Source organism: Bubalus bubalis, chromosome 14 (assembly GCF_019923935.1).
Source record: "Bubalus bubalis isolate 160015118507 breed Murrah chromosome 14, NDDB_SH_1, whole genome shotgun sequence".
In the NCBI taxonomy this organism is placed as follows: domain Eukaryota; kingdom Metazoa; phylum Chordata; class Mammalia; order Artiodactyla; family Bovidae; genus Bubalus; species Bubalus bubalis.
The window spans coordinates 13905305-13929800 of NC_059170.1; the positions used below are offsets into that span (position 1 = coordinate 13905305).

At 48.5% G+C, this 24496-nt stretch overlaps 2 protein-coding genes, 1 long non-coding RNA gene and 2 other non-coding genes across 6 annotated transcripts in view; 2 read left to right on the forward strand and 3 right to left on the reverse strand.

Annotated features, from left to right (window-relative positions):
* The window catches only part of PLCG1 (phospholipase C gamma 1), a 33464-nt gene extending 31057 nt beyond the window's left edge, over nt 1-2407 (reverse strand). For both annotated transcript variants that reach the window (XM_006041101.3, XM_025263464.2), the window contains exon 1: nt 2129-2407. In XM_006041101.3, coding sequence (XP_006041163.3) covers nt 2129-2345 — 217 coding nt within the window. In that variant the 5' untranslated portion in view covers nt 2346-2407. The remainder of the gene's footprint in view (nt 1-2128) is intronic.
* Nucleotides 2408-4423: 2016 nt separating this feature from the next.
* Nucleotides 4424-16800, forward strand: LOC102401106. Its single transcript, XR_006544376.1, has 4 exons — nt 4424-5442; nt 6858-6952; nt 11650-11745; nt 14947-16800. It is a non-coding gene; the product is annotated as an uncharacterized LOC102401106 (long non-coding RNA).
* On the forward strand, nt 9302-9405 carry LOC112578994. The gene has a single exon (XR_003103430.1). It is a non-coding gene; the product is annotated as a U6 spliceosomal RNA (small nuclear RNA).
* Nucleotides 12838-24496, reverse strand: part of TOP1 (DNA topoisomerase I) — a 93917-nt gene continuing 82258 nt past the window's right edge. Inside the window, exons 14-21 of the mRNA XM_025263468.3 lie at nt 22688-22831; nt 21471-21656; nt 20389-20457; nt 19762-19876; nt 18685-18812; nt 15481-15575; nt 15111-15260; nt 12838-14117 (exon numbers count right to left, since the gene is read on the reverse strand). Of these exons, the coding sequence (XP_025119253.1) occupies nt 14015-14117; nt 15111-15260; nt 15481-15575; nt 18685-18812; nt 19762-19876; nt 20389-20457; nt 21471-21656; nt 22688-22831 (990 nt within the window). The 3' untranslated portion in view covers nt 12838-14014. The remainder of the gene's footprint in view (nt 14118-15110; nt 15261-15480; nt 15576-18684; nt 18813-19761; nt 19877-20388; nt 20458-21470; nt 21657-22687; nt 22832-24496) is intronic.
* Nucleotides 22119-22222, reverse strand: LOC112578995. The gene has a single exon (XR_003103431.1). It is a non-coding gene; the product is annotated as a U6 spliceosomal RNA (small nuclear RNA).

Here is a 24496-nt window from a genome sequence, read left to right on the forward strand (position 1 = left end):
CACCCACCCACGAGATAGATGTGCAAATCTCCTCAAGACAACTCCATACCCTGCTCTACGTGGTAGGGGGGTGACTAGTAGTTGGGTCGGGGCAAAACAAAACCATTTCCTCCCTTTTCCGGGTAGTGATCTCAGTGAAATGAGCTGGGTCCCCGCGCTCCTCCCTTCCTGCTCCCTCACCCTTTTGTGCAGCCATACAGTCCCAGTCCAAGAGGGGCAGTCATAGTCTATTACTGTTGTCATGAATAACAGCTTACATTTATTAAACATTTAGAACGTATCCAGGAGCACAGCAGTTGAAGGCAAGGTTGGATTTGAAGCCCACATACGTTGTTTTACATTAATCCTCTCCTTTACCCCCTAAAATAACCCCATTCGGTGGAGATATCATTACTCCCATTTCACAGATGGTGACACTAAGGCTCAGAGAAGTAGCTGGCTGGGGGCGATACACAACGATTACATACGGGCTTCAAACCCAACCTCGCCTTCAACCGCTGGGCTGCACTTCAACTGCCTGCTGGTCCCGTGCACGGTGTGAAACGCAGCCTCTTGGCCAGAAGTCTACCTGGGAACCTCAGCAAGCCGCTACCAATTCAGGAGAGCCCGGGGAATCCACAGACACACGGAAGGGCCATGCCTGGAGTCTGATGCCGGGGTGATGCCCCTCCAGTCCTCTGCAGGATCTGTCCTTCCTCTACTCTGAAATCCAGCCTCTCAAATCATCTAACATTTTCTCCCGCTGGCTGCCAGGGCCCGAGGCGGGTCACAGAGGAAGGCGGCTGTCGTGTGGAAGTTCAGCAGCTGTGTGAGATCTGGAGTGTGCGGCTGAGGATGGCTGTCTCACCACAAGACCTTCCTTCCTCCCCGTCTCCTCAGTCATCTACATGCAGGTACGCCATACCCAAGGTCTGGAAGACCTTCTCTTGGGGGTGTCACTTTCTGAACCCTCTTCCTCTACACAGTCCTAATTCTGAGCTTGGCTCTAACTCCAGTCTCAGGGGCGGGGGGTAGAGGGGGTTCTTGTAGGAAGCAACCCACAGCCTGGGGTTGCAAACACATCATCTCACACTTGGAGGTGGGAGAATGGAGGGCAGAGCTGGGGGGCCCATCCGGCCACAGCACAGGCGCGTGCTCAATGGAATCTCTCTCTGAAGGATCTGGGGTTTTTCAAAGTCCCCCAACTCTCTCTTTCGCAGAAGCAACCAAGGTCAGGTCTGGGACAGCAAAAAGGCAGGAAATAGTAGCCGCTCCTGGCTCCCTCCAGCCACAGGACGCAGGACACTAAGGGCTGGACCCAAATTTGGCTGCGTCCTCTTGAAGAGTACCTGACACGCAGCAGCGAGGCTGGCCTTTCTGGGGCCAAGCTCTGGAGAATGTGCTTCCAAAGGACAAGGGGAAGCCTGGCCTCTTTCCCTGCCCTGGCTTTGGGAGTCTGCCCACGCACACAGACCTCCAAAATTCAGCTTCAGGACAAAAGAAGCGGCGGGAAAAACATCCACTGCCTCCTCTCAGGCTTTTCCAAACCAAACAAGACCACCTTCCTCCCTGGCCCCAAGAGAGAGATGAGTAGGCCCGGTTCTGCTCCAAAACCAGCCCTACGCCAACATCTGCCTAAATTCTACTTGGGGAACCCAAAGGTTCCTTTGTAAGTAGGAGCCCGGCCGGGAGGCCCAGAGGTGCACCAGATTGATCTTTTTGGAAAAACGGTACATCTGTCTGGCCTCCGGTTCCGCGGCTGCCGGGGGGAGGACACTGCCTCGGCTCCTCTCGCCTCGGCCGACACCGCTCCCGGGGTGGGGGGGGGGGGGGGGGGGACCCGACGCCGGCCCCGCTGATCTCCAATTCGCTAGGATTTTTAGGCCTCTGGGCAAAGCGCCTGGAACACTCCCCCCCCTTACTGGGGGACGGGGTGTCCTGTCAGGTGACTGAGGACCCGGATGCCCCCCGCCCCCGGTGACCACCCTGGCCGAGGCGGGGGCGGGGCCCCAAAGTTTGCCGGAGTCTCTCCAGCGGTGGCCCTCGGGCGCGCGCGAGCCGGGGCGCAGACCCCGCGCCGCCCCAGCGCGCGCACCCGCGAGGCAGGCCCGGGGAGCCGGGGGTGTGCAGCAAGGGGGAGCGCACTTACTGGCCCCCTCTATCTTGTCGGCGCCTCGGCTCCACGTGATCTGCCGCGTCTCCAGCTTGACCTGGAAGGTCTTCCGCTCGGGCCGCTGCGACTTCTTGGAGTAGAACAAAGTCATGACGGTGCCCACCTCGAGGCTGCGGCAGAGGTGCACCACCTCGGCGTCCGAGGGCGCGCTGGGCCCGCAGCCGTTGGCGCAGGGGGACGCGGCGCCCGCCATGGCTCGGGTGCCGGGGGCGGCGGCGGCGCAGGCCCGGCGGGAGCGAGCTGGCGGCGGCGGCGGCGCAGGCGGCGGGCGAGCGGACCCCGGCGGCGGCGGCTCCTGCGGGCGGAGACGGGGCGGGGCCTGAGCGGGGGCGGGGCGGCCCTGCAGGCCCCGCCCCGGCCCGCGCGCCGGGAACAAAGGCGCCCGCGCGCCCGTGGGGAGGACCCCCGCCCGCCGCGCCTGCGCCCCGCGACCCCCCGGGTAGGCCCCGCGTCGGGGCACGCGCGCGCGCGCCGCCCGCTGTCCGCCAGCCGGGCCCACGGCCCCGCGGGGCCTCTTCGCGCCGCCCCGGACACAGCCCGGCTGCCTCGGCCGGTCCCGTCACGCGCGGCAGTCTCGCGCCGGCCCGGCCGTCTGTCGCGCGCGCACAGGCGGCTGCCCAGCCCACCGTCCCGCACAGGCCCGGCCGCGGCGGCTCCTTCCGAAGCCCGTTCGTGGGGCGCCGCCCGCGCGGCCACCAAGAAAAGAAGTGTAGGTCCGGGGCGCCTCCCGAGGCCCGCCGGCCAAACTCGGTACCTGGGAGGGCTGCCTGGCTGAGGGAACCAGGCCAGGCCGGGCCGCCTCACACCGGCGGCGGCGGCGGCGGCGGCGGCGGTGGAGGAGGCGAGTCCTCCGCGCGCCCTCTCCGGGGCGGGGCGGGGGCGGGGACACCCGGTGATTGGTCGGCAGGCTCTGACGGACAGCCTGCCTGTCCCGCCTCTCCCCCATCCCTTCCCCGGGCAGCCGGGGGTGGCCCCGCCGGCAGCGCCTGCGACCGTCGGGCCCACTATCGTCCCGGCCCTGCGGCTGAAGTGGCCTCGCGGGTGTGTGTGGGGGGGGGGGTGGGGTGGAGGGGGGAGTCCCGTTATTCGGAGTAGCCCACAGGCCTGAGCATCCCCTGCGAGCCCACCAGTGGTCTTGGCCTGGCCATACCCTTAGAACCCCCACGCCGCAAGTCTCCACGCGACGAGGACGGGGGCTCAGGCCCTATGGCTCCGCACCATTCCTGCAGATGCTCTCCCGAGCTTTCGTTTTCCCAGGCCGACTCTATCCCTGTTTTCCTCCTCGGTCTCTGGCCGCTGCCTTTCGACACAGCAGCTTCTCTTCCTCCGGGGTGGGTCTTGGGTCAGTTCCCAAGGCGGCCTGACCCTTCTGTCGGCGTCACTGCCCACCGCCCCCTGCCAAATTCAGGCACCCGAACGCCGAAGCTGTATCCCCCTTTGCATCCCGTTACCTGTTCCACGACCCGACGTAGCATAGACATCTCACATCCCACCTCAAATTGCTTCTCCCATGGTCTTCAGTTTCTCAGAACATGCCTCTGGTTAGTTGCTCGGGCTAAAACCGTTGGAGACAGCCTTGGTTCCTCTCTATCCCTCAACCCCACAGCACTCCATCAAGTCCCATTCCCTGTGCCTTCCCATGTCTCTGCTCTGCCCACAACCTCAAGGCCCATCTTCTCTCTTCCCAACTATTTACCCTCCTTGGTTTTGCCTGCATGTATTCCCTATGCTCTAGTTTGTTTGTATTTTTTAAATTTGGCTGTACCGGGTCCTAGTTGCAGCATTCAGGATCTTTTAGTTGGGGGTTGTGGGATCTAGTTCCCTGACCAGGGATCGAACCCAGGCCCCCTGTGTTGGGAGTGCAGTCTTAGCCATTGGACCACTAGGGAAGCCCCTATGCTCTGGTCTTCAAAATGAAATTAAATCCTGACTCCCTACCTCCAGGCTCAAATCATCCAGAACTTCCCGTGGCACACAAAATCCCCTACCTGGCCCAGCAGGTCCGGCATGGTCTGGCCCCTTTCTTTCCCACTTCATCTCTCACCACCTCCCTTTCATTCCATTCTCCAGGCACAAGTTCTTTTGGTGGTTATTCGATTAATCTGTACTCTTTGTGTTGCTGCAGCCACTCCCTAGGCGCACCCCGGGCAGTCTAATTGCCCCGTCACAGAACACCGCCCAAACTAAAGACAGCTTCAGTCACAGTAGAGCCTGTCTGATGGATGCTGAGCCAGGCAAAGCAGGACAGCGTACTGCATTTTAGAGGTAAGAGGCCCAGCAGGGCACCTAGCTGATGCTAGAGAAAGATCCAAGGACTTCCCTGGTTAAGTGACTTCAGTGGTTACGACGCCATGCTTCCAATGCAGGAGGCACAGATTTGATCCCTGGTTCGGGGAACTAAGATCTCACATACCACGTGCTGTTGTTGTTTAATCACTTAAGTCGTATCCAATTCTTTGCGACCTCCAAAAAATGATAAAGAAAAAAAAAATTAGGGAAAGATCCAGGCATCCAGGAATGTGTGAGTACTTATATAAGAGTATGTGCTCAGGCAGGCCACCCAGCTGGCTGATGACTAATGTCTGGGGACTGCCTTTGACTTGTCTTGCTGTAGTGGTAGCGTGTGTATGTGTGTTGATCCCCTCAAGTGCAGCCCCCAAGGACCTGAGAATTCAGCCTGAAGTTGAGGCAGCTGTTTGTGCTAGTTGGCTGTGGTCACCCGAGGGGAGGTGGAGTGGCTGAGATGGGCCGCCACCTAGTGACGGGCCTTTAAAGTAGGAGGGAGGGAATGCAAGTTGACCCAATGCCCGGCCCAGCATTACAAGGTTTGCAACACGTGGTCACACCTGATCCTTATAATTACTCTAATCAGGGATTATTGTTCCCAGTTTACTGATGAGAAACAGATTCAGAGAAGTTCTGCGGCTTGCCTTAAGGCCACATAATTAACCAGTGAGGATTTGAACCCCAATCTATCTGACACCATGCATTTTCTTCCTCATAGGGGAGCCTCTAGCTTCAGTAGGTGCCGGTGGACAGTGGGCACATAGGCTAGCTGGCTACTCAGCAAGGGTGAGGGGAAGCCCTTGGCATGGCTGGCCCTGGGCACAGGAAGCGTGAGTGCAGAGCTTGAGCGCTCATAGTGTGTGGCTTGGGCTTGCTGGGGCTTGCTGTGGTGCTCGTCCCTGTCTGCAGCCTTGAGCTTCTCTATGCTCAGTGTCAGTGCCATGAGTCGGAAGAACAAGAGAAACTCAGCACTGGGCCCCAAGGAATTCACAGATTTAAGACAGGTAAGCACTCTGTTGTGTAGGGACAATTGTGATGGAGGAAAAAAACAGAGGGCTATGAGCTAAAACATTAGGGAGACCTGCTTCAGATCTAGTAGACAAGGAAGACCTCTGTGGGACTCAGCAGAGGCTGGAAGGATGTGAGGAGATGGCTGGCTGTATTATTAGGGGTGGGTTGGAGGAAAGTCCTTTCTAAACAAGGTAACAGCATATACAAAGGCCCTGAGGCCAGAAAGAGCTTAGTTAAGTTTAGGAATGGAAAGATGGCTAGAATTTACTAAGAGGGAGCACGGAGAGGGGAGGTGGAGTGGAGGGGTTGGTGAGGCCAGGAAGACAGGTTGGGGGCTAGCTGGGCCCCTCCCTGCTCATCGGATCTTATCCGTTTTCTCAGGAGGCCTCCTAAGTGCTGTCGCCTTCACAGCTTGGTGGGTGGTGATGCTTTTTAGAAATCTCCATTTCTCCCATTTTCTGAGAGCTTCCCGACATGTAGCCCGGGCTTCCTGGCTTCTGCTTTTGCCTCTGGGGCCGGGCCTCCAGGGGCTCCAGCAATCCCTGCCAACAGGAGCTCATGTTTTCAGCCTGCTGTCAGGCCCTCGATCAGGGAACAGGGCCCCATTTCCTCCTGGGACTTCTGAGCCGGCGTCCCAGGCCTCAGGTGCCTGCCTCCACCCAAGGAGACTCAGGAAAAGCAGGGCGAGCCGAGGGTGTGACCGGTATGGGCTTCCCCCAGCTCGGCGTATATATATGGGGACGTGGGTGTTACTGGCAGTGCCTGCAGCTGCGCTGGCTGGGAGGCGCAGCCCAGCACCCACACCAGGCACACGCCCATGACATCACCCGGGCTCGCCTCACTCGAGCCTATTTCTGTCAACACTCATGCTTCAGCATGCTCCGGCGACACCAGTACCTGTGCCTGAAGTTGGGGGGGGAGGTGGAGTCCCAGCCCAGCTGCCCCTCTGGCTCTGTGAGCCTGACCCCATGGGTGTTTACTTACCAAACATTTAGAGCATCACTTGACATAGTAAGCCCCATAGAACTGCTTTACCCCTGGTGACTCATTTACTTTTCATGACAGCCCTGAGATAAGTACTTTTTTTTTGAACAACTTATTTATTTATTTATGGCCGGGCTGGGTCTTCACTGTTGCATGTGAACTTTCTCTACTTACGGAGAGCAGGGGCTACTCTCTGGCTGCGGCGCACGGACTTCTCATCGTGCTGGCTTCTCTCATTGTCCTGCACGGGCCTCCAGCACTTACACTCAGTAGATGCAGCATACGGGCCTAGTTGCCCTGCAGCATGTGGAATCTTCCTGGACCAGGGACAGAACCCGCGTTCCCTGCATTGGCAGGTGGGTTCTGAAGCACTAGACCACCGGGGAAGTCTGAGTATAAGTACTCTATTATCCTCATTTTACAGAAGGAAAAACTGAGGCCCAGAGAGATTAAGCTAAGAGGCAGCAGAGATGGGATTCAGGCCCATCCAGAGTCCACATGACGTTGCCTTCCACCTAGGTATGAACATTTCACTATTTTCTTACCCTTTCCGTAATACCCATACCTGATGTGTTTTCTGTTTTTAGTTGTTTGGTTACATCTTGTTCCAGGTTGGGTTCTTTGGGAAGCCTCTGTGACAGAGGTTAGTGTGCAGGGTGTTTTTTCAGAACACGTCCTTGGGATCAGCACTGTGGAAGGGAGGGAAGGAAATGCGAGGGGGCACTGGGAGAAGTTGAGCTGTGATGCAGGTCTGGTGGCAGCTTCAGCCTGTCCCCGGGGAGCTCTGTTGCAGTCCCTCCACCAGCCACTGAATGTGGCCTGTCCTGGGCCGAGCGCGGCCTCAGATGTCTGCAACCACGGTGGTCTTAGGGGGCTGATGGTCTCCTAGCAACAAGCGCTCCCTCAAAGGGGAATCTGAGCGGCACATCCCTGTGTCTGCCACAGATGTCTTCTCATTCTTAAGTACTCCGAGCATTTCTTAAGAAATCAAAAATATGGTACCATAAAAATGGGATATGCTATTATCTGAAGGAGGAATGTAATTCGGTGAATATGGGTTAGCACTGCTGCGGTGATTGAAAATCAAATGTGATTGAAAATCAAATTGAGCTTCTTGGTATCCAAAGCAGAAACTTTGTATTCTGATAACTGATTCTTTGGGGGATAAAGATTTTCCTGGGGTTAAATGATAAGGGAAGTTTCTCAAGGGGACACTTACTTGATTGAAATAGTAGAGAATGTTCTCCGCAGATTAACAGCAAATCCCCATCCAGTTTTCATTCTCCCCTGTAATGGCCTTGAGTGACTATAGAAGGTATGAAAATAAAGCGCAGCTTCTACCACAGTTGAAGGTAGGCAGATTTATATACTTGCAGCGTCTAATTTAATCCACGTATGAAACTTTATTCCTCTTCTTTAAACTTTTCTTTAACTTTCACTTAGTAGTATCTTATGTTAGGCGGCTAACCAGCCCTTCTCAGTCAGCCTGCACCTGGTGCTTAGTCCCCTGGTGCTTAGTGAGTACTCCCCTTGGTGCACCTTGAACTCCATCCCTCAACCTGTCATCTTGGCTGTTAAGCTTTGGTCCCCAGTATCCATCCATGGCTCCACCTTGGTCAGTGGGCCTCACACTTTTTAGATCTCATCCTCCTGCACACCCACGATATACTCTCAGCCACTCGAGAGCCTCGTGTTTTCTGTCGCTCGAGGGGAAACCAGGCCAGGACTCTGTGCTCCCTGCAGACCCTGCTTCCCCTCTGCTGATGGCCCCTGTCTTGGGACCCAGATGTCGAGGCAGGAGAGCTGGGCTCCAGGGACACTGTAATTGCCTCTCTGCAGGCAGAGAAGGGGGCCCTAGCTAGCCACTGTGGCCCTGGCCAGGTTGGACCTGCTATTTTTCCACCTTTTCTGCCCTTCTTCCAGCACACATTCCTGATGCCACCCCTGTAGCAATGAGACAGCAGAAGGAATCAGACCAAGTTCCCACTCCAGGAGGGGAGAGAGAAATGCCAACAGACGTTTGTCAGCAGAAGACATTTCAGTGTGATAAGGGCCCTTGGAGCACTAGGGAGGGACAGCTGACCTTATTAGACCTGCCGGTGGCTGTGGACACAGAGTCAAGTGAGAGGTATTCTGCTCCAGATACAAGACTGTCAATCACTTGTTTTCAAAATAAGGTCACCACACGTGTTTTGTGGCCATTTTTGCAACTATAGCAGAAAACTTAAAATTATCTGTTTATATATTGTTTTTAGCTGCACTGGTTCTTTGCTGCATCAGGCTTTCTCGTTGCGGAGAGTGGGGGCTACTCTTTGTTGTGGTATGTGGGCCTCCCATGACAGCATAAATAGTTTTAGGGATACATGATTCAGATGTCCACAGATAGCAGTTTATTTAGTTACATATTTTCCACATTTAAAGTCACACATTATTTAAAATGATATATTAATTTATGAGGATTTTTTTCCCACACTGGCCTTTTCAATAATTATGTTCAAACTTTTTTAGTTAATTAATTACGGCTACACTGGGTCTTCATTTCTGCCTGCGGGCTTTCTCTACTTGGTGGTGAACAGGAGCTACACTCTAGTTGCGGTGCGAGAGCTTCTCATTGCGGTGGCTTCTCTTGTTGCGGAGCAGATTCCAGGGCACGTGGGCTCAGTAGTTCTGGCCCACTGGATCACCAGGGAATTCGCCGTTACAAATCAGCTTTATTGAGGAATACCCTACAGAAAATGCACCCATTTTAAGTGTAAAGTTTGGAAAGCTTTGACAAATGTATACCCACCTGTAACCCCACCCAGTTAAGACATAGGACGTTTCCATCACCCCAAACAGTGTTCTGGGTGCCCTTTAAGAGTCCGTCTCATGGTCAGGTCAGCAACACATACAGGAAAATTGGAGCAATACAAAGATTAGCATGGCCCCTGCACAAGGATGACATACAAATTCGTGAAGCGTTCCATATTAAAAAAAAAAAGCTGATCTCCCCTGCCCCCAGCGGGCAACCACAAAGTCTACTTTCTGTCACTACAGGTTAGTTTTACCTGGTCTAAAATTTCATGTAAGCAGAATCACAGAGTATGTACCCTTGGGTCTGTGTTCAGTATAATGTTTTTGAGATTCATCCCTGTTGCTGCAGAGGAAATACTTTTTGAATCAGTATGTGATGTTGTCAACTGGAAATTTTAACCTAAGCATAATTACTTTTCTGTATAACATTAAATAGCTTTCTTTTTATTTCTTCTGTAGATACGTATCAATGATTGACATAATCCCCACTTAGACTGTATTGCTTTAAAAATATTACAGAAAATTTAAATATATATAAATGGAGACAGGATAGCATGGTGAAATGTACTCATCAGCCAGTTTAATTATGAACTCTTGGCCACTCTTGTTTCATGTCAAACTTGACCCACTAATCCATTCCATATAATTTTGACACTAATCTTAGCTCTATAATGTTATCTGTAAATATTTCAGTGTTTTTCTAAAAGACTCTTTAAAAACATATATCAACACCGTATTGCTATTTAAAGTGATCTTGAAGAAACCTGTTCAAGTGCAGTGCTTGGGATTGTGAGAAATAATTGCCCAGTCTGTGGTAAATTTCTTTGCTTCCTTGTTTACTGGCTTTGTCAGGGGACTACTTACAATCGTCCAAAACTAGTTTGACTGAGGTCATTTCAGGATAATAATGTGTTTTCTCCAAAAAAGTGCTTTTTGGTTCAAAACAAGTTGAGAGAACAACCCATTATATGAGGGATTTTGTAAAGACTGAAATGTAAGTAAAACTCCTTTTCTCAGAAAGAAAAAATTTTTTTTCTTAAGTTTTCTATGGAGGAAATACCTGTATTTGATGTATGTGGTATTTAGAAGGTGATATCAGAATTGGTGATTTACCAGATATGAGAGAGAAAGGTGTGAAGGATGATGACTGCCCTCGCTTCCAGTTGGGAGACAGAGTGGATGGTGGTGCCTTTCCCTGAGATGCTAAACCAAGCCCAGTGGGCTGGTGGTGGTAGGTTCCGAACACGGTTCTAGAGGCCGTGGACATCCCCGCCAAGGTGTGGCAGTGTGTGTCTGGATCTCAGGAGAGAGGTCTAGGCTGGAGGTAGAGATGTGGGGCTCGTCATGTTCAAGCGTGAATGAAATCAGCTGGGCTGAGAAGAGAACCGAGCAGCTAAGGACCTGATAAAGGAGGTAACAGAAGCCAACAGCCTGAGACGGAGGGATAAAATCAGGAGAGGGTGGCACCATGGAAACCAGAGGAGTGCTTTAAGGGAATGATGCCGTTTATGTGAGATGTCCAGGAAAGACAGACCTATATAGAGAGGGTAGATTTGTGGAGGCTGGAGGTAGGAATGGGGATTAACTATCCTTGGCATGAGGGATCTTACGGAGGGGACGAAGTTCTAAAACTGACGTACGCTGATGGCTGTACCACTCAGTAGTTACTAGAAGTCACCGTACACTGGAAATGGGTGGATTTTGACATGTGAAGTATCACTAGCGATTTTTGAGAAGTGTCTGGTGCCACAGCGAGTTTGAGATGCAGGAGCAGCAGAGCCTGGTTAGTGGTTTGGTCGCTCATTCCTGGATGACTGGTCAGAGTGGAAGAGGATACTGGAAGCAAGATGGGCCAGAAGCTAGTTGCAGTGGGTGGGGGAGTGACCGGGTGGTAGAGGTGACTCATTCCAGGTGCTTGTTTGTGAAATAGAGAGAGGGAGGGGGTGGTGGCTGAAAAGGGCTGGGAGTTGTGGGTTTTTTTTTTTTTTTTTTCATTAAAAAAAAAAAAAAAAAAAAAATGTGGCAGAGGCCCGAGGTAGACTTGACAGGGAGAACAGACAGGACCTGCTGACAGGATGTGGGGGGTGGCAGTGAGGGAGGAAGGGGCCAAGCCAGCACTAGCTTTCTGGCTGGGGTGGCACATGGAAGCGGTCTCCCTCTGCCCACAGCTGGACCCCAGCATCACGGAAGGGCCAGACAGGAGAGGGTGGGGCAGACCCTGCGCTCCGACCTAAGGGCTGGAAGTGGGAGGAGGGAACCTGCCTGCCAGATGACTAGGAAGCGGGGCGTGGTCCTCCTGACTTCATGCTCAAGTGTCCTTTGAGGCCCTGCATACATACCTGGCCCTCACCTCTGTCTGGCCTCTTCCCTTGTCGCAGTGGTCATCAGGTCAGCTTCTCCCATTCTCTGGCTTGCTTTCCCAGGCCTGCTGCGACCACCCAGGATGTCCTACAGCCGTTCTTGACCAGCATCTAGTTGCTCTGCACCTGCCCTCAGAAGAATGGTCTTTGCCAGGAAAGGTAGGCACAGGTTTCTGCTCACCAGTAACATGTGCCTGCAGGGCCTCCTGTCCTGTTTCCAGTGGTGACCCAAGGTTGTCCCCTGGTTGTGACAGGTCCTGCTCAAGTGCATTGATAGGGCTCGTGGACAAGCCTCTCTATTGCTATTCCTTACATTCCGTGGTATAGCTTCCCCAGAACTAATGAACTCAAAATACGTGGCTTTGGTCTCTTGCTCCAAGGCAATAGTGGCTCCGTACCTTCCTTTATTCCCTGGGGTGAATGCTGCCTCCCTCACTGGCTGATGAAATAAAGGCTGCCAAGGACCCTTCAGGATTCTCTGCAGTTGGCCCATCCCCAGCCCACAAGTTCAGAGACCATCATGGAGATGGCTGTCCTCCCAGAATACACCCCTAGCTGGCAGACTAGAGGACTTAGGCTAGCTAAATGACCGGTTCTGACCACTCTGGCCTTCCTGTTGCCTGCTCCTTTTGACCAGGAGACTTAATCTTTCAACTTCATCGCAGACTTAGCTATAACCTAGGATGAAAGGAGGAACAATTTTTGTAGGGATCCTGACTGACTCGGGTACTAGAGCACCAAGAAGTGGTTCCAGACCACTCTCTCTCTCAGTCAGCAGGATCTCTTGTCTGTCTGGAGAGAGCTTCTGGGATTCCGTGTTTTAACTGGCTTAGGATCCTTAATTCCCGCCATCCTGACGGTAACTTAGCCACATAAGTAGGCCCAAAGAAGCTCCCTACTGTTTCTCACCAGCACACACAGAAGTGTTCTAAAATCTGCTTCCCAAATACACTTGTTCCACTTTGCTCAATAAACCTACCCTAGGCTCCAAATATAGTCCTTGCACCGCACTTGTTCTAGTTTTTCTGTACCCGCCCTCACTTCCTGGGCCTGCCTTCTTCTAAGGATGTGGACTTTGGCTCCCTCCCCTTCAGCCCACACCCACGGTGGCAAGACAGATGCAGCCCCAGCTCCTGGGGAGGGAGGCACCCTTGCAGCCAGGAGCAGGCAGACCACATCTCACACCAAGGCCCAGTCCTGGAGCCCTACTCTGGCCCGGGGCCCTGGGCTAACACAGAGGCAGACACCAAGTTTCCGTTAAGTTGTAGGAATTTATTTTAAATAACCTACAGTTGATTAAAAGGGAATTCATGATAAAAATAGAAGATACTTGAGGAAAGATGTGGGAAATGGACTCTGCACACACGCTAAACTAACAATGCCTCTAAAACTAATGATTATAGCAAAAAATGTCTTCACATTAAAATTCTGCTTTTTATGTGTTTTTTTCCATTTTTTACACAATTACAAAAGAAAAAATAAAAGCCCTAAAATCTTGATTATTTTTCCTTTTTTTTTTTTTTGACCAAATACTCATTTTCCTCTAAATTTTTTACCTGTGGAACTTTTATACAATAAAATCTTTCAAGTGAAAGACTGGGGTTTTAAATGAAAAAGATGGGTATCTGAAAGGGCATAGAGAATGCTCAGAACAAAGAATGATGGGAAAATGGTTTCAGTCACTGATTATTTATTATCCTTAGACTCGCTCACCCCTCATCCCTCCCCAGCCCCAATCTACACGATCTTTAAGATCAAGAAAAAGGTTTAAATATTTTAAAATAATTAAAAAGAAATAAAAATTCACATTTAAAAAGGAACACTCAAGTCAGGAAATATTTTCCCATCATGCTTTTCTGTGAACAGGTGTCTGAACCAAAACACTGCCGATGTCACGACTGCTTCAAGTTTAATGAAAATTGATTCCCATGACAATAGATAGTGACAACTCTAACAGGTGCGTTGGGTTTTTGTTCTACTTAATTTTAAATTCCTGAAATGGGGGAGAGGGGAGTTTAGGAATTCATTTCTATTAAAATATAGAAGTTATTGCAAAACCCTAACTGTAAAAACGCACCAATATAATCGGACTTCGTATACAGTAGCTAAGAGAATCCAAATGTTTCAGTGAAACAGTGAATTTGCCTGGCAGAACTCTGACAAATTCCCATCCACTTGACCCCTTGAAAATAAAAACAAAATTCAAAACAAATCATACAGCTAGAATTTTGATATCTGAAATATTTTTAAATAAGTTGTCCATAGGACAACTGGCTCAGCTCTCCCTTATAATATCTTTTCTCAAAGATGTTAGTTAAGACTTGCTGCCTCTTTCCCTCGGGTGTGAGGGCAAGCGAGGCTCACAGTTTATCCATCTTTCCCAAACCACACTGTTCCTTTTCACAGAACTCTTGCCCCTCAAGACTGGCTAGAACTCGTAGTCCTCGTCAGCCATGTCGATGGCCCAGGCAAACTTCTCCCGCTGGGTTTTGTTGTAAATTTTCTCAATGGGGACCCCCCACTTCTTGCACCTGCAAATAAGGGAGAGAGAAGGGGGGTTAGTGTATCTCAGGAGATGTGGGCCAGACCCGGGTTGGGGCCTGAATGTGCTGCCTTCTCTTGTTCCATCTGGTGAGGAGGAGAATTAATAAGGTACCAGATGTGTTCTTAGGGCTTCATGTACTTGACTCACTGAATCCTGACATTCTAAAGTAGGTACGATTGCAGGTGTACAAATGAAAAAGGTATAGAAGAACAACTAAGAGAAGTTAGGTGATTTGGTTTCATTCTCATGTAGCTAGTGAGCACGGAGCTGAAAAGTGAATCCAAGCACGCTGGCTCCAGAATCCACGCTCTTCACCATTATACTCTATTGCCTCTCAAAGCCAACCAAACCTCCAGCACCAGACAGGACATAAAGGGGACAAGAGCTGGCTGGAACTCCTGGCCCACAGGGGATGGCTACTCCTCTTAAGCCCAGAAACTAATAATTCAAGTTAACTAATAAGCATCTTCCAAAAAAGTCATTTATTTTGGATATTATTTTATTGGGGAGGGTAGTTTACAGGGAAACAAGCAAACAATGGTGCAGACTCGCTGCATAGGTTGCTCAGATCTGTATTCTCATTTTTTGTTTTTATTTTCTCCTTATTTGTACCTTCTTTCCTTCACTTGAAAAAAACATTTTTTTTTTTAATTGAGAAGTTAAAGTTTAGGTAGATGGGCTCATTTTTATTTTTCCTTCAATAAGGACTAAGAGTCTCCATTTTTGTCCTAAAGTTCCACTAGGGGTGGGGACCATACCTGCCTTAGCAGACATAATAACACTCCAAAGTGGTGTAACAGTATTGACCATTTCAGACCACCCAGGATGTCCCAATGCATTTGCAGTGCGCACAGCAGAAGACAGAGGACACTCTTAAGTGTGCAATGTAGGAACTGCATGTGAGAGCTGACAACGCTCTTGGAGCCCCATCACCCTTCCCAAGCCAGCAGGCGGCCTTTAAGAAGGGCGTGGTGCTTACCAAGCCACGGTGATCCTTGGGTCCAAATAATTGAGTTTAGAGGTTCCCAAAGCAATCTGTTTATTCTCCTCTCGGTCTGTGGCCTGAACTTCGAGCTTCATCAGCTGTTCCTCCAGCCTCTGGACAGCTTTCTTCTTTGACTCTACAACCCTGGAAGAAAGGAAGTCATCAGGAACTGGGCCTGGCCTCTGGACAGGAGCACAGTATCCCCACACTGCCACCCAGGGGCAGTAAAAGCAGAAAAGCCACAGGCCCAAACATTTCTAGAATGTCACTCAGAAACCCTAGGAAAGCTAGGACCTCTGGTTGATGCTGGGACCCTTTTCCTCTCTCACCCAACCCCCAGCTTTGCATCACACCAGGCACGTACTTCTTGGTCTTTGCATCCTTCAGGACTTTAGCATCAGCCTTAGCACTTTTCAGGTCTCTCCGGGCATCTGCTAGCTGTTCCTTCTTCGCATCAATCTGGATAGGGAAGAACAACAGTAAATTCAGGAATAAAATAAGTCCAAAGAGAAAACAGGATTCCTTAAGAGAAGATGTCTTCACCAAGTAGGCTGTTCTTGATAAAACGCCCAGGGGTGGCTTCATGACGGCACAGAGTGGGTATGCAGCGGGTGCTGAATTCCAGGACCATTTATATTCTTCAGTCACCCTTGAAGAAATGAAGGTTTTATGGCAATGACTCTGGGACCCATTAATCCAGAAACTCAGGGAAAGAACCCACTGGGACTGGGAGTGTGGGTACTAATCTTTCAATCAGGGAACACTTTGGTTTTAGATACTGGGAAGAGGATGACAGGTGAAAGCTGTTCATCAAATGGATCCTGTGCCAGGTTGTCACCTCCATCCCAAGAATCCTGCAGGAGATACTGTTTATGAAGCTGAGACAAGAGTCGCTATATCTACTGAGCTCAGCTCATTCCTCGGATTCTACCAGCACTCTGAGAAGAGCTGCTAATTCCTCCAGAAAAAAAAAAAAAGATGCACTGAAGAGAATACCCAAGGGACTAGAAAATGGCAATTAAAAGGTACCCAGGAAGCCAAACCACTTAGCCTCATCTGTTCCAAGCCAATATGTGGCATGGCCTGGCTCTGGCATTCCATTTTTAAAAGGCGAGAAAGCTGAGACAGAATGGAAATTCAAATAGTTATCATTCAAAGCAGATTTGAAAACTTTTTAGCTATGGAGCTCTTTCTCCAAATGAAATCTCCTGGGGCCCCAATCTTTAGAGACAGTCGCAGCCTCTCTTGCTTGAGAGCGCTGGTTCTGCGTTCTCAGTTCCCACTTGAGGATAGCAGCAGGCAACACCGTGAGGCTGGGGCCCCAGAGTGGTGAGCTCACAGCTGGGGCAGGCGAACCCTGACCTGCTATCACCGTGCTAACCCTAAGATCAGGGGAACCTCTGCAGAATAAATGCACGCCCGACTCCTATACACTGGGCTGTTGCTCTCAGCCTGGCATTGTCTGTTAGATTTACACACACAGCCCAAGACTGGAAACACAGGCCATCATTGTGAGAGAATCATTAAATGCATTTTACTACGAATGGCTTACTTCCAACATCTATGTTGTCCAAAGTCAAACTGAAGGAACTGACTCTACACAAAAGCGTCACAGATACCACTAGCCAGATTCTTCTTAGGCTAGAAATGCAACAAACCACAATCTTTTAACCATTTCTGTGAATACTAAATTGGCAGGCTATGTCGAATTCTCTCAAAGCATTAAAGACCCCGTTGATTCACTTGGCAAACAGGGGTGTGTGTTTGTGTTTGCTTTGTGGGCACACAGGAGAGGGTTCCTGGGCTTAGAGGGCTCGTCTGGCAGGCAGCCTGGACTGCCCAAACAGTGGTTCCAGAGTGAGACCAACAAAAGGTCTCCTCATGCTTCAGGGATGGGTCTCCTGAGTTAGGTAAACAACACCTGAATATTCATGCTTTTATTTCTGGCTTGAAATGATAGCCTGAGGAGAGTAAATGGTACCACATGACCACTGTTATTAACAGAGGTGCAAGGATGGGCAGTGTGGACGGGCTCTCTGCCTGCCAGTCACATGGTCCAAGGATCTGAGACGTTTGTGGACACATTCTTATGTACTGTGGATGTGTGCACTCCTTCAGCAAAGCCAGATGGCATGTGAAGCATGAACTGCAGGTTGTATGTGTCTTTTGACCCATATGTACTACACCTGGGTACGTATCTGGAAGAAATTTCAAGAGAAGGAAAACACCCTGGGCCTGGAAACATGTATGCAGCCTCACTCTACAGCATAGTTTTTGAACTCCAGCTGTCCAGGTATAGTATTTCGTGAATACAGATGAAAAAGAAGCAATCTAGTTTAATTAAGCCCTAGCTGAAACTCGGAGAAGGCGATGGCACCCCACTCCAGTACTCTTGCCTGGAAAATCCCATGGACGGAGGAGCCTGGTGGGCTGCAGTCCATGGGGTTGCTAAGAGTCGAACACGACTGAGCGACTTCACTTTCAGGCACTGGAGAAGGAAATGGCAACCCACTCCAGTGTTCTTGCCTGGAGAATCTCAGGGATGGGGGAGCCTGGTGGGCTGCCGCCTATGGGGTTGCACAGAGTCGGACATGACTGAAGCGATTTAGCAGCAGCAGCTGAAACTCATTTCTTCTTCAGTTATGGATGTGGGCAACTAAACATAGTATTATCAGTAACACTTATGACTTCATCACCAAGAGACAGTATGTATGTTTCATATTGTAATTGTTGCAGAAATCAAAGTATCATTTATATTCATTACTACCTTGACATTTACAATTATTAGACACACCTATTAGTAAAACCATGATTACTATATCAGACTTTTGGGTAAATATATTTCAAGATGATTGGTTTACTTTGTAACCCATGTATCTACTTTGTAGTGAAATAGCTACAAATTCTCATGGTGGATTAATATATTAGAATGGATTAGTTATGTAGGTAACATAGAAATGATCATCATCAAATGCTGAGTGCCTTGCAGCTTAAAAGCTCAGTACCAGGCAGAGTTGGAGGAAGGAGAGAGGAACAGCATCTCGTTGTTTGCATGTCAGTCTCTCCCTCTAGGGCAGCAGCTCTGGCACACAGCCAGTATTCAACAGATGTTTGATGATGAGCTATATAAAAATATGATTCATGTGGAATGTGTAAAAATAAAAATAGTTGTGCTAGGATTAGGGGAAATTAAATATCATTGTTTCATCATCCTTTCAATTTAAAACAATCTGATTTGGAAACAGTTGTATTTCTGGGCTGTGGAAAGGAATTGTGAAGACTATCTTTGTATCCATTATCCTCATGTAGAAGGACAATAATTAGCAGTATTTCAAAAAATTTAGCTTTTAAGTCAGAATACTCACTGGACAATGAATACCCAATATTGAGTGTCTTGATCAGGAGTAACTACAATCATATTTCCATATATCTTTAGTATGAACCTTTCTTCCAGAACAGACCCAAGACTGGCCACCTGCCAGCCCAGCCCAGAAGGTGGAGTGTAAATCGCCACAGCAGACATGGTTCTTTCGATTTTGCTACCCCCCACCATCCAGATCCAAAATACCTTAGACTGCAAGTTCATCATGGACTTCTCAAAGGTTTTTGGTGGAGCCCTCTGATGGTTACAAAGAATTGCAACAGCTCGGTTGGCACGGTTATAAGACAGTATCTTTGCTGGGATGTTCTCGTCAGCTGGAAAGAAAAATGGTGATTAAGAGTCAGTTTGTGTACCAAGAGAGAACACACAGCGCGCCTTCCCCAGCTCCATCCTCAGGGTTTACTGGGCCTCATCTCATTCAGATGATCAATTCAGGATCCCCCAAGGCACAAGGTCAAAATCTGAGAGTCAACAGCATCACCTGCTTTCCCCAGTGCTCACCTCCCCCATCTAACCACCCAAAACAGCTTGGAACTGGGACAAATAGCCTAGAGAGGAGGGTAAAATGAAGGGTCCCTAAGTTTTACACTTTAAAACCACAAGGTACTGTATCTTCCAGAAAGGAAAATATCAAGTGTCACCTGAGAAATGTTTTCACTTGTGTCATGTAGCATTCTTTACCACACCCTAAAATACTGACCCTCAACACACCCACCTTTGACTTTTTGAACACCATTTTCTAATACCATTTGACATATTTCTAGAGGACAGTGCAAATTCATTAGAATTAGACTCCAGAGGAAAAAAGTTTGTGGATCTTGGTGATACTTTCAGCAGCCAGTTTTTAGGAGATTACTATCTACTCTCAAAGGGGGACAAATAGAAACCTCAGGGAAAAGATCTGCTCCTATGCTGTTTTAGTAACCATGACAACCTTACTCTCTCCAATTTAATAGAACATCACAATACTTCATTTGGTGAGCTCTTAAATAACATAGATACAATACACAAAATATAGGCACTTTCAGAGCAGATAGAAAGCCCCTGTCAGCATTCCTTATCTAGAAGAACAGGAATGGGGGAGACAACTGATCTGTTTAGCCATCTAAATAAGCCTTAGCCCTCTATTCGAGGTGTGGAGGGGAGAAGTCTCCAGTCACAATGTTAAGAAGGAAAAGTGGAACAGATCTAGGACTCAGCCGACTAAGGACAGTGGACATCAGCAGTAAGGCTGTGGTCCCTGTCTGGCCAGGCAGTACTTACGAGCTGTGAGTTCCTTTAGCTGCTGCTGTAGCGTGATGGAGGCGTTGTATGTACGGAACACCTTCGCTGTCAAGCCCTCCATGAGATCCTGAAGATGTTTATTTAGAATACCAGTCTGGAGGAGACAAAGCAACAAAAAGGATGGGATTTAGGTAAAAGCCATACCATCTAGGCCCTCCTGGCAAGCTCTAGGACATTATGCAATTACAAGTTAATTGTCCTGCCAGTGGGATAGGAAAAGGGAGAAGAATTCCAGAATACAGAGATGCATGTACCTCCCTAAGAAGCACTTTGATCTTAAGCAGACCAGTAAAGCATATGTATCCTTCCCTATAAAGATCTTCCCCAGTAAGAGTTCAGGGACAGGTGTTGGGTCTCTAGCAGTGATGACTGAGCTTCCAGCCAAGGCTATGCAGAAGCCAGAGGAGGACAGAAGGCAGGGTTCATCCACCCCATCTCAGGGCTTTGGCCATGGATCTGTGTGTGCCTGAGGAAGGGAGGGAATGCAGGGTGCCCCAGGATAGGCTAAGGGCAAAGCCCCAGCCACTCCCAGGCAACCCTCTCCTTCAGGGGCTTGAGAGCCTCTGGCTGGGCCCCTCTTCAACCCAGTGGGCTTTGTCCACTCACATTGAGTCTATCAAAAAGATCATCTTCAGGCTGTTTGTTTTCCATAAATAGTTGTAAGTTCTTAAAAACCTAAAAGAAATAAGCAGAGCCTAATTATTATCTTTGCTTTGAAAATAATTACAACATAAAGCTTGCAAAAAAAGAAAAACCCCACAAGGCAAAAAAAAACAACAAAACCAAATCCATATCCTTTACCAAAATTCACCTACCATTAGTATTTTACCTCATTTCCTATCTGTGCAGTGTACATGTACACTCATTTCATTTCTACATCTACATGTGTATATGCACAATTATTTGTTCAGAGCCATTTCTGGGTACTTACATAATTATGCCCTTTACCCTTGAATATTTCAGTGTACTTCCTAAGAACAGAGATATTTTCTTACATACACACAGAACTTCTCAGCTTTGTCAATTAGACAGACACATTTTTATCCAATCTTGTTCATATTCCTATTTTGCCAGTTGACCCACTGATGTTCCTCACCTCCCCAGGGTGGAATCCAACCTAAACTCAAGTATTACATTAATTGTCAGATCTCTTTAGCTTTATTTAATCTGGAACATTTCTGCAGCCAGCAAAACCCAGTTACTGATGAAATATCAGACTGCCGAAGGGCTGGACTGCCAGGGTACTGCACTCTGTAGGGTTAAGCACAGTCCTTCTGGGGGCCATGGCACTGCAGCACCCGCTTCAGCTCTGGGCTGAGAGATCCAGAGACTCAAGGGCTACCTTTTTGCTGAATCAGGAGCTGGGGGAAAGTTGAGCAAAGCTACAAAAGTGACAAATTTGCAACACAACCAAGGGATACTAAAGAGTGGTTATATCATTAAAACAACACAGTGGGATAAACATAATGTACAAATCGAGGTGAGGACCAACTCTTTACAGCATGCTCAGTAGCACAGGTGAGGGGTAAAGGGCAGGGGCTAAAAGGAGGCATACAGGACACCAAACAGTACCTCTTCACTCTTTCAAACCATTTTTCCTAGTGTTCGGCAGAACACAGAGCACAGGAAAAGCACTAAACAAGTAATAAGCAAAAGCAGGCCAGGGAGCTCAGGCCACATTAACTTACTCGTTTCTCAACGGGGACTTTGTTATAGTATCTGATTGAGTCCTTTCCCAGGAAGTCAAACTCCACGACGTATTCCTGACCATCCAACTCTGGGTGCAGATTGATGTGCTCCACACGAAGCGAGCAGCAACCTACAGTGTCTGCTGTTTCTCCTTCCTCCTTCTCATTGCCTGCTCGCAGAGCAAGCTGTCCAGGGAGGAGATTGAGGGAGGGTCGGGGTGTGGGGAGAAGATAAGCATGAATGAAGAACTTCAATATCATACACTGTCTAGGAAACCCAAATCAGAAGCATCCCAAGTCTCTATGGGGCCAGGGCATCAGTCTGCAAGGCTCAGGAATTCTGGATCTGCACTGTTGCTTCTTCCCTTAAATACAGTGTGGAGAGAGAATCAAGGGCTATTAACCTTCCCCAAAAAACATCTCTCTACTCTGTCCTCTCAAATGGGGATGGAGGAAAGAAGATATTTAAAACTGTGGGCAATCAGACTGAAAAAGCTAGTCTCTGAATTTTTCTTAATTTTTAATTCAGAACTTGTGTTAAACCATGCTAAAACCAAGGGAAAACACGGAACCTTTTTTTCCTGAAAGAGTGTGAGAAACTGATCTCGAAAGCACTGTCTTCCAAACTGTAACTGTGATACATTGGCGATCATTTAACTAATTTTCATAAATTTGTGTGTCATCCTTACATAGGGGCCATGGTAATCTCTGTATCATTCCAATTTTACTCTGTGTGCTGCCGAAGCAAGCACTATTTAACCAGTTTTAAGGATTATAACCATCCTTTTTAAAAATAAGACACTGAGGAAAATCTATCAGAATTCGCTGCTTACACAGAAAGACTGAGCATTGTTTTGTGTGACATTTGTTTCACTTATACACAAACACAAATATACTTATATGTTGGGCTGTGATATAAAATATTTTGGAGGATGGCACATGGTCAAAGAGTTTGAAAATTTCTGGCACATTCAGACTCATGAAAGTCCTTCTATTAGACAGACTGGAGACAGCAGCAGTTGGTCTGACACTGAACACCTGTCTCTCCACGTCTACCTTCCTTACTAGGCTAGAGACTGGGTGAGCAGGACGACAGATCACTGGCCTGTCACTGCCTCGCCAGCAGTACTTAAAACACAGGGCCTGGAGGAATACATGCTTCCTCCATCTTCATGAAGATGAACATGGTAGGCAGTGTGACAGGAAGATGCCCTCACCTTATCGATGAAGTACAGGGCTACAGCTCTCTGCCGGACTTTCATCTCTTTGGACTTCCAGTCTTCCCGATACTGGTTCCGGATCTTATCCACACACTTCTTCAGCCTCCGAGCAGTCTCATATTTCTGCCAGTCTTTCTCACCCTGCAAAGACACAGACCCAAGGGGGATTGCTTAAGGATAGTGGAATAAAGACAGACACTGAATATCCAACTTCAGAGCTCTGAACCAAAGAGAAGGAACTTGAGCTTCAGTGAAGCAATGCATTTACCGGGTGACAAAGTACGCTGTCCCATTCCCTGACAGGCAGAACTGGTTCCTATCTGATTGCTAAAAAAGCCTCTTTCATTTTGTGAAATGTTTTATGTTCTTAAGAAGGCCCACATGATATGTCCCCCAAATTAACTTCTGTCAATACAAAGGGTATATATAAACATCCCTAATCCCACATCAGCATCAGTCTTGCTGCTGAATCTGTGACCCAAGAGCAGTTTTCTGCTAGGACTGAACTTCATTAAATTCAAGACAATCCTTCACAGTTTGATGGAACTGTCAAGGAAGCAGAACCAAAGATTACAGCTTATAATTACTAAGGAACACAATGACTTCCAGGAACAGCTACAATTATTCACCATTTTCTAACTTCTGCATTTAAAAGTATTCTTGATGAGACTGAGGGAAACTGTTATTGTGAAGACGGTTTTTTTAACATTAGAGCTTTTGGTGGCAGGTTTGAAAATTGATTCTAAAGCCAATGTAAGGTTTTTAAAAGGGTGTGAAAAGACAATCTAATCAACAGCGAGGGAAGATTTCTATGACCTTGTTAAATGGAAAAAGTCACAAGCAAGGACTAATGATAATATCAAGTGAGAAAGGAAAGGGGAAAAAAAAAGAAAAGAAAATTGGAGAAATCCAAAACGGCCAGGGATTATTACAAGGCCAGAAAAAGACTGTATGACATGGACACGGGGATAGAATTTAAGAACTCAAGAATCTCTGCTCTTAATTCCCCCAGCCCACAACCGAGGAGAGCTACAGTGATTTCTACCTATGACACAGACATGTGGTCTCTGAGGCCTAAGAACTGTGGTCAAGGCATCTGGCCGCCTGAGCATGCAGGTGTGTGGGACACACGAAGCAAGAAATGTCTGCTACTTCTAGTTCCAAACATTCACAAATGAAAGCTAACCCAGCTACGCTAATGAGTCATCAGCACTCTCCCCCGACTGTGTGTGGTAGGTATAGTGCTGTGTGCTTGTTTGGCTACAAAACAAGCGATTCCTTAACTACCTGTTGTTGTGGGTGGGTGATTGAATGATTGAGTGATACAAGAGAAATTCGGAGAAGGCAATGGCAACCCACTCCAGTACTCTTGCCTGGAGAATCCCATGGATGGAGGAGCATGGTAGGCTGTAGTCCATGGGGTCGCCAAGAGTCGGACACGACTGAGCGACTTCACTTTCATTTTTCACTTTCATGCATTGGAGAAGGAAATGGCAACCCACTCTAGTATTCTTGCCTGGAGAATCCCAGGGACAGAGGAGCCTGTTGGGTACCATCTATGGGGTCATGGAGTCAGACATGACTGACGTGATTTAGCAGCAGCAGCATTCAAGTTCTATATGCTAACAATGGGAAGCTGAAAATTTCTCTCTGGTTCTTCTAAGTGTATTTTGACACTGAAGAGGGCAACTAAGAAAAAGGTGTGACAGAAGCTTTCCTCTTATAAGTAATAAATCTCAAGACAGTAATGAATCTCCCTCACAACCCTTCTTACACACACGAAAGGCTCATCTGCAACAGCTCAGT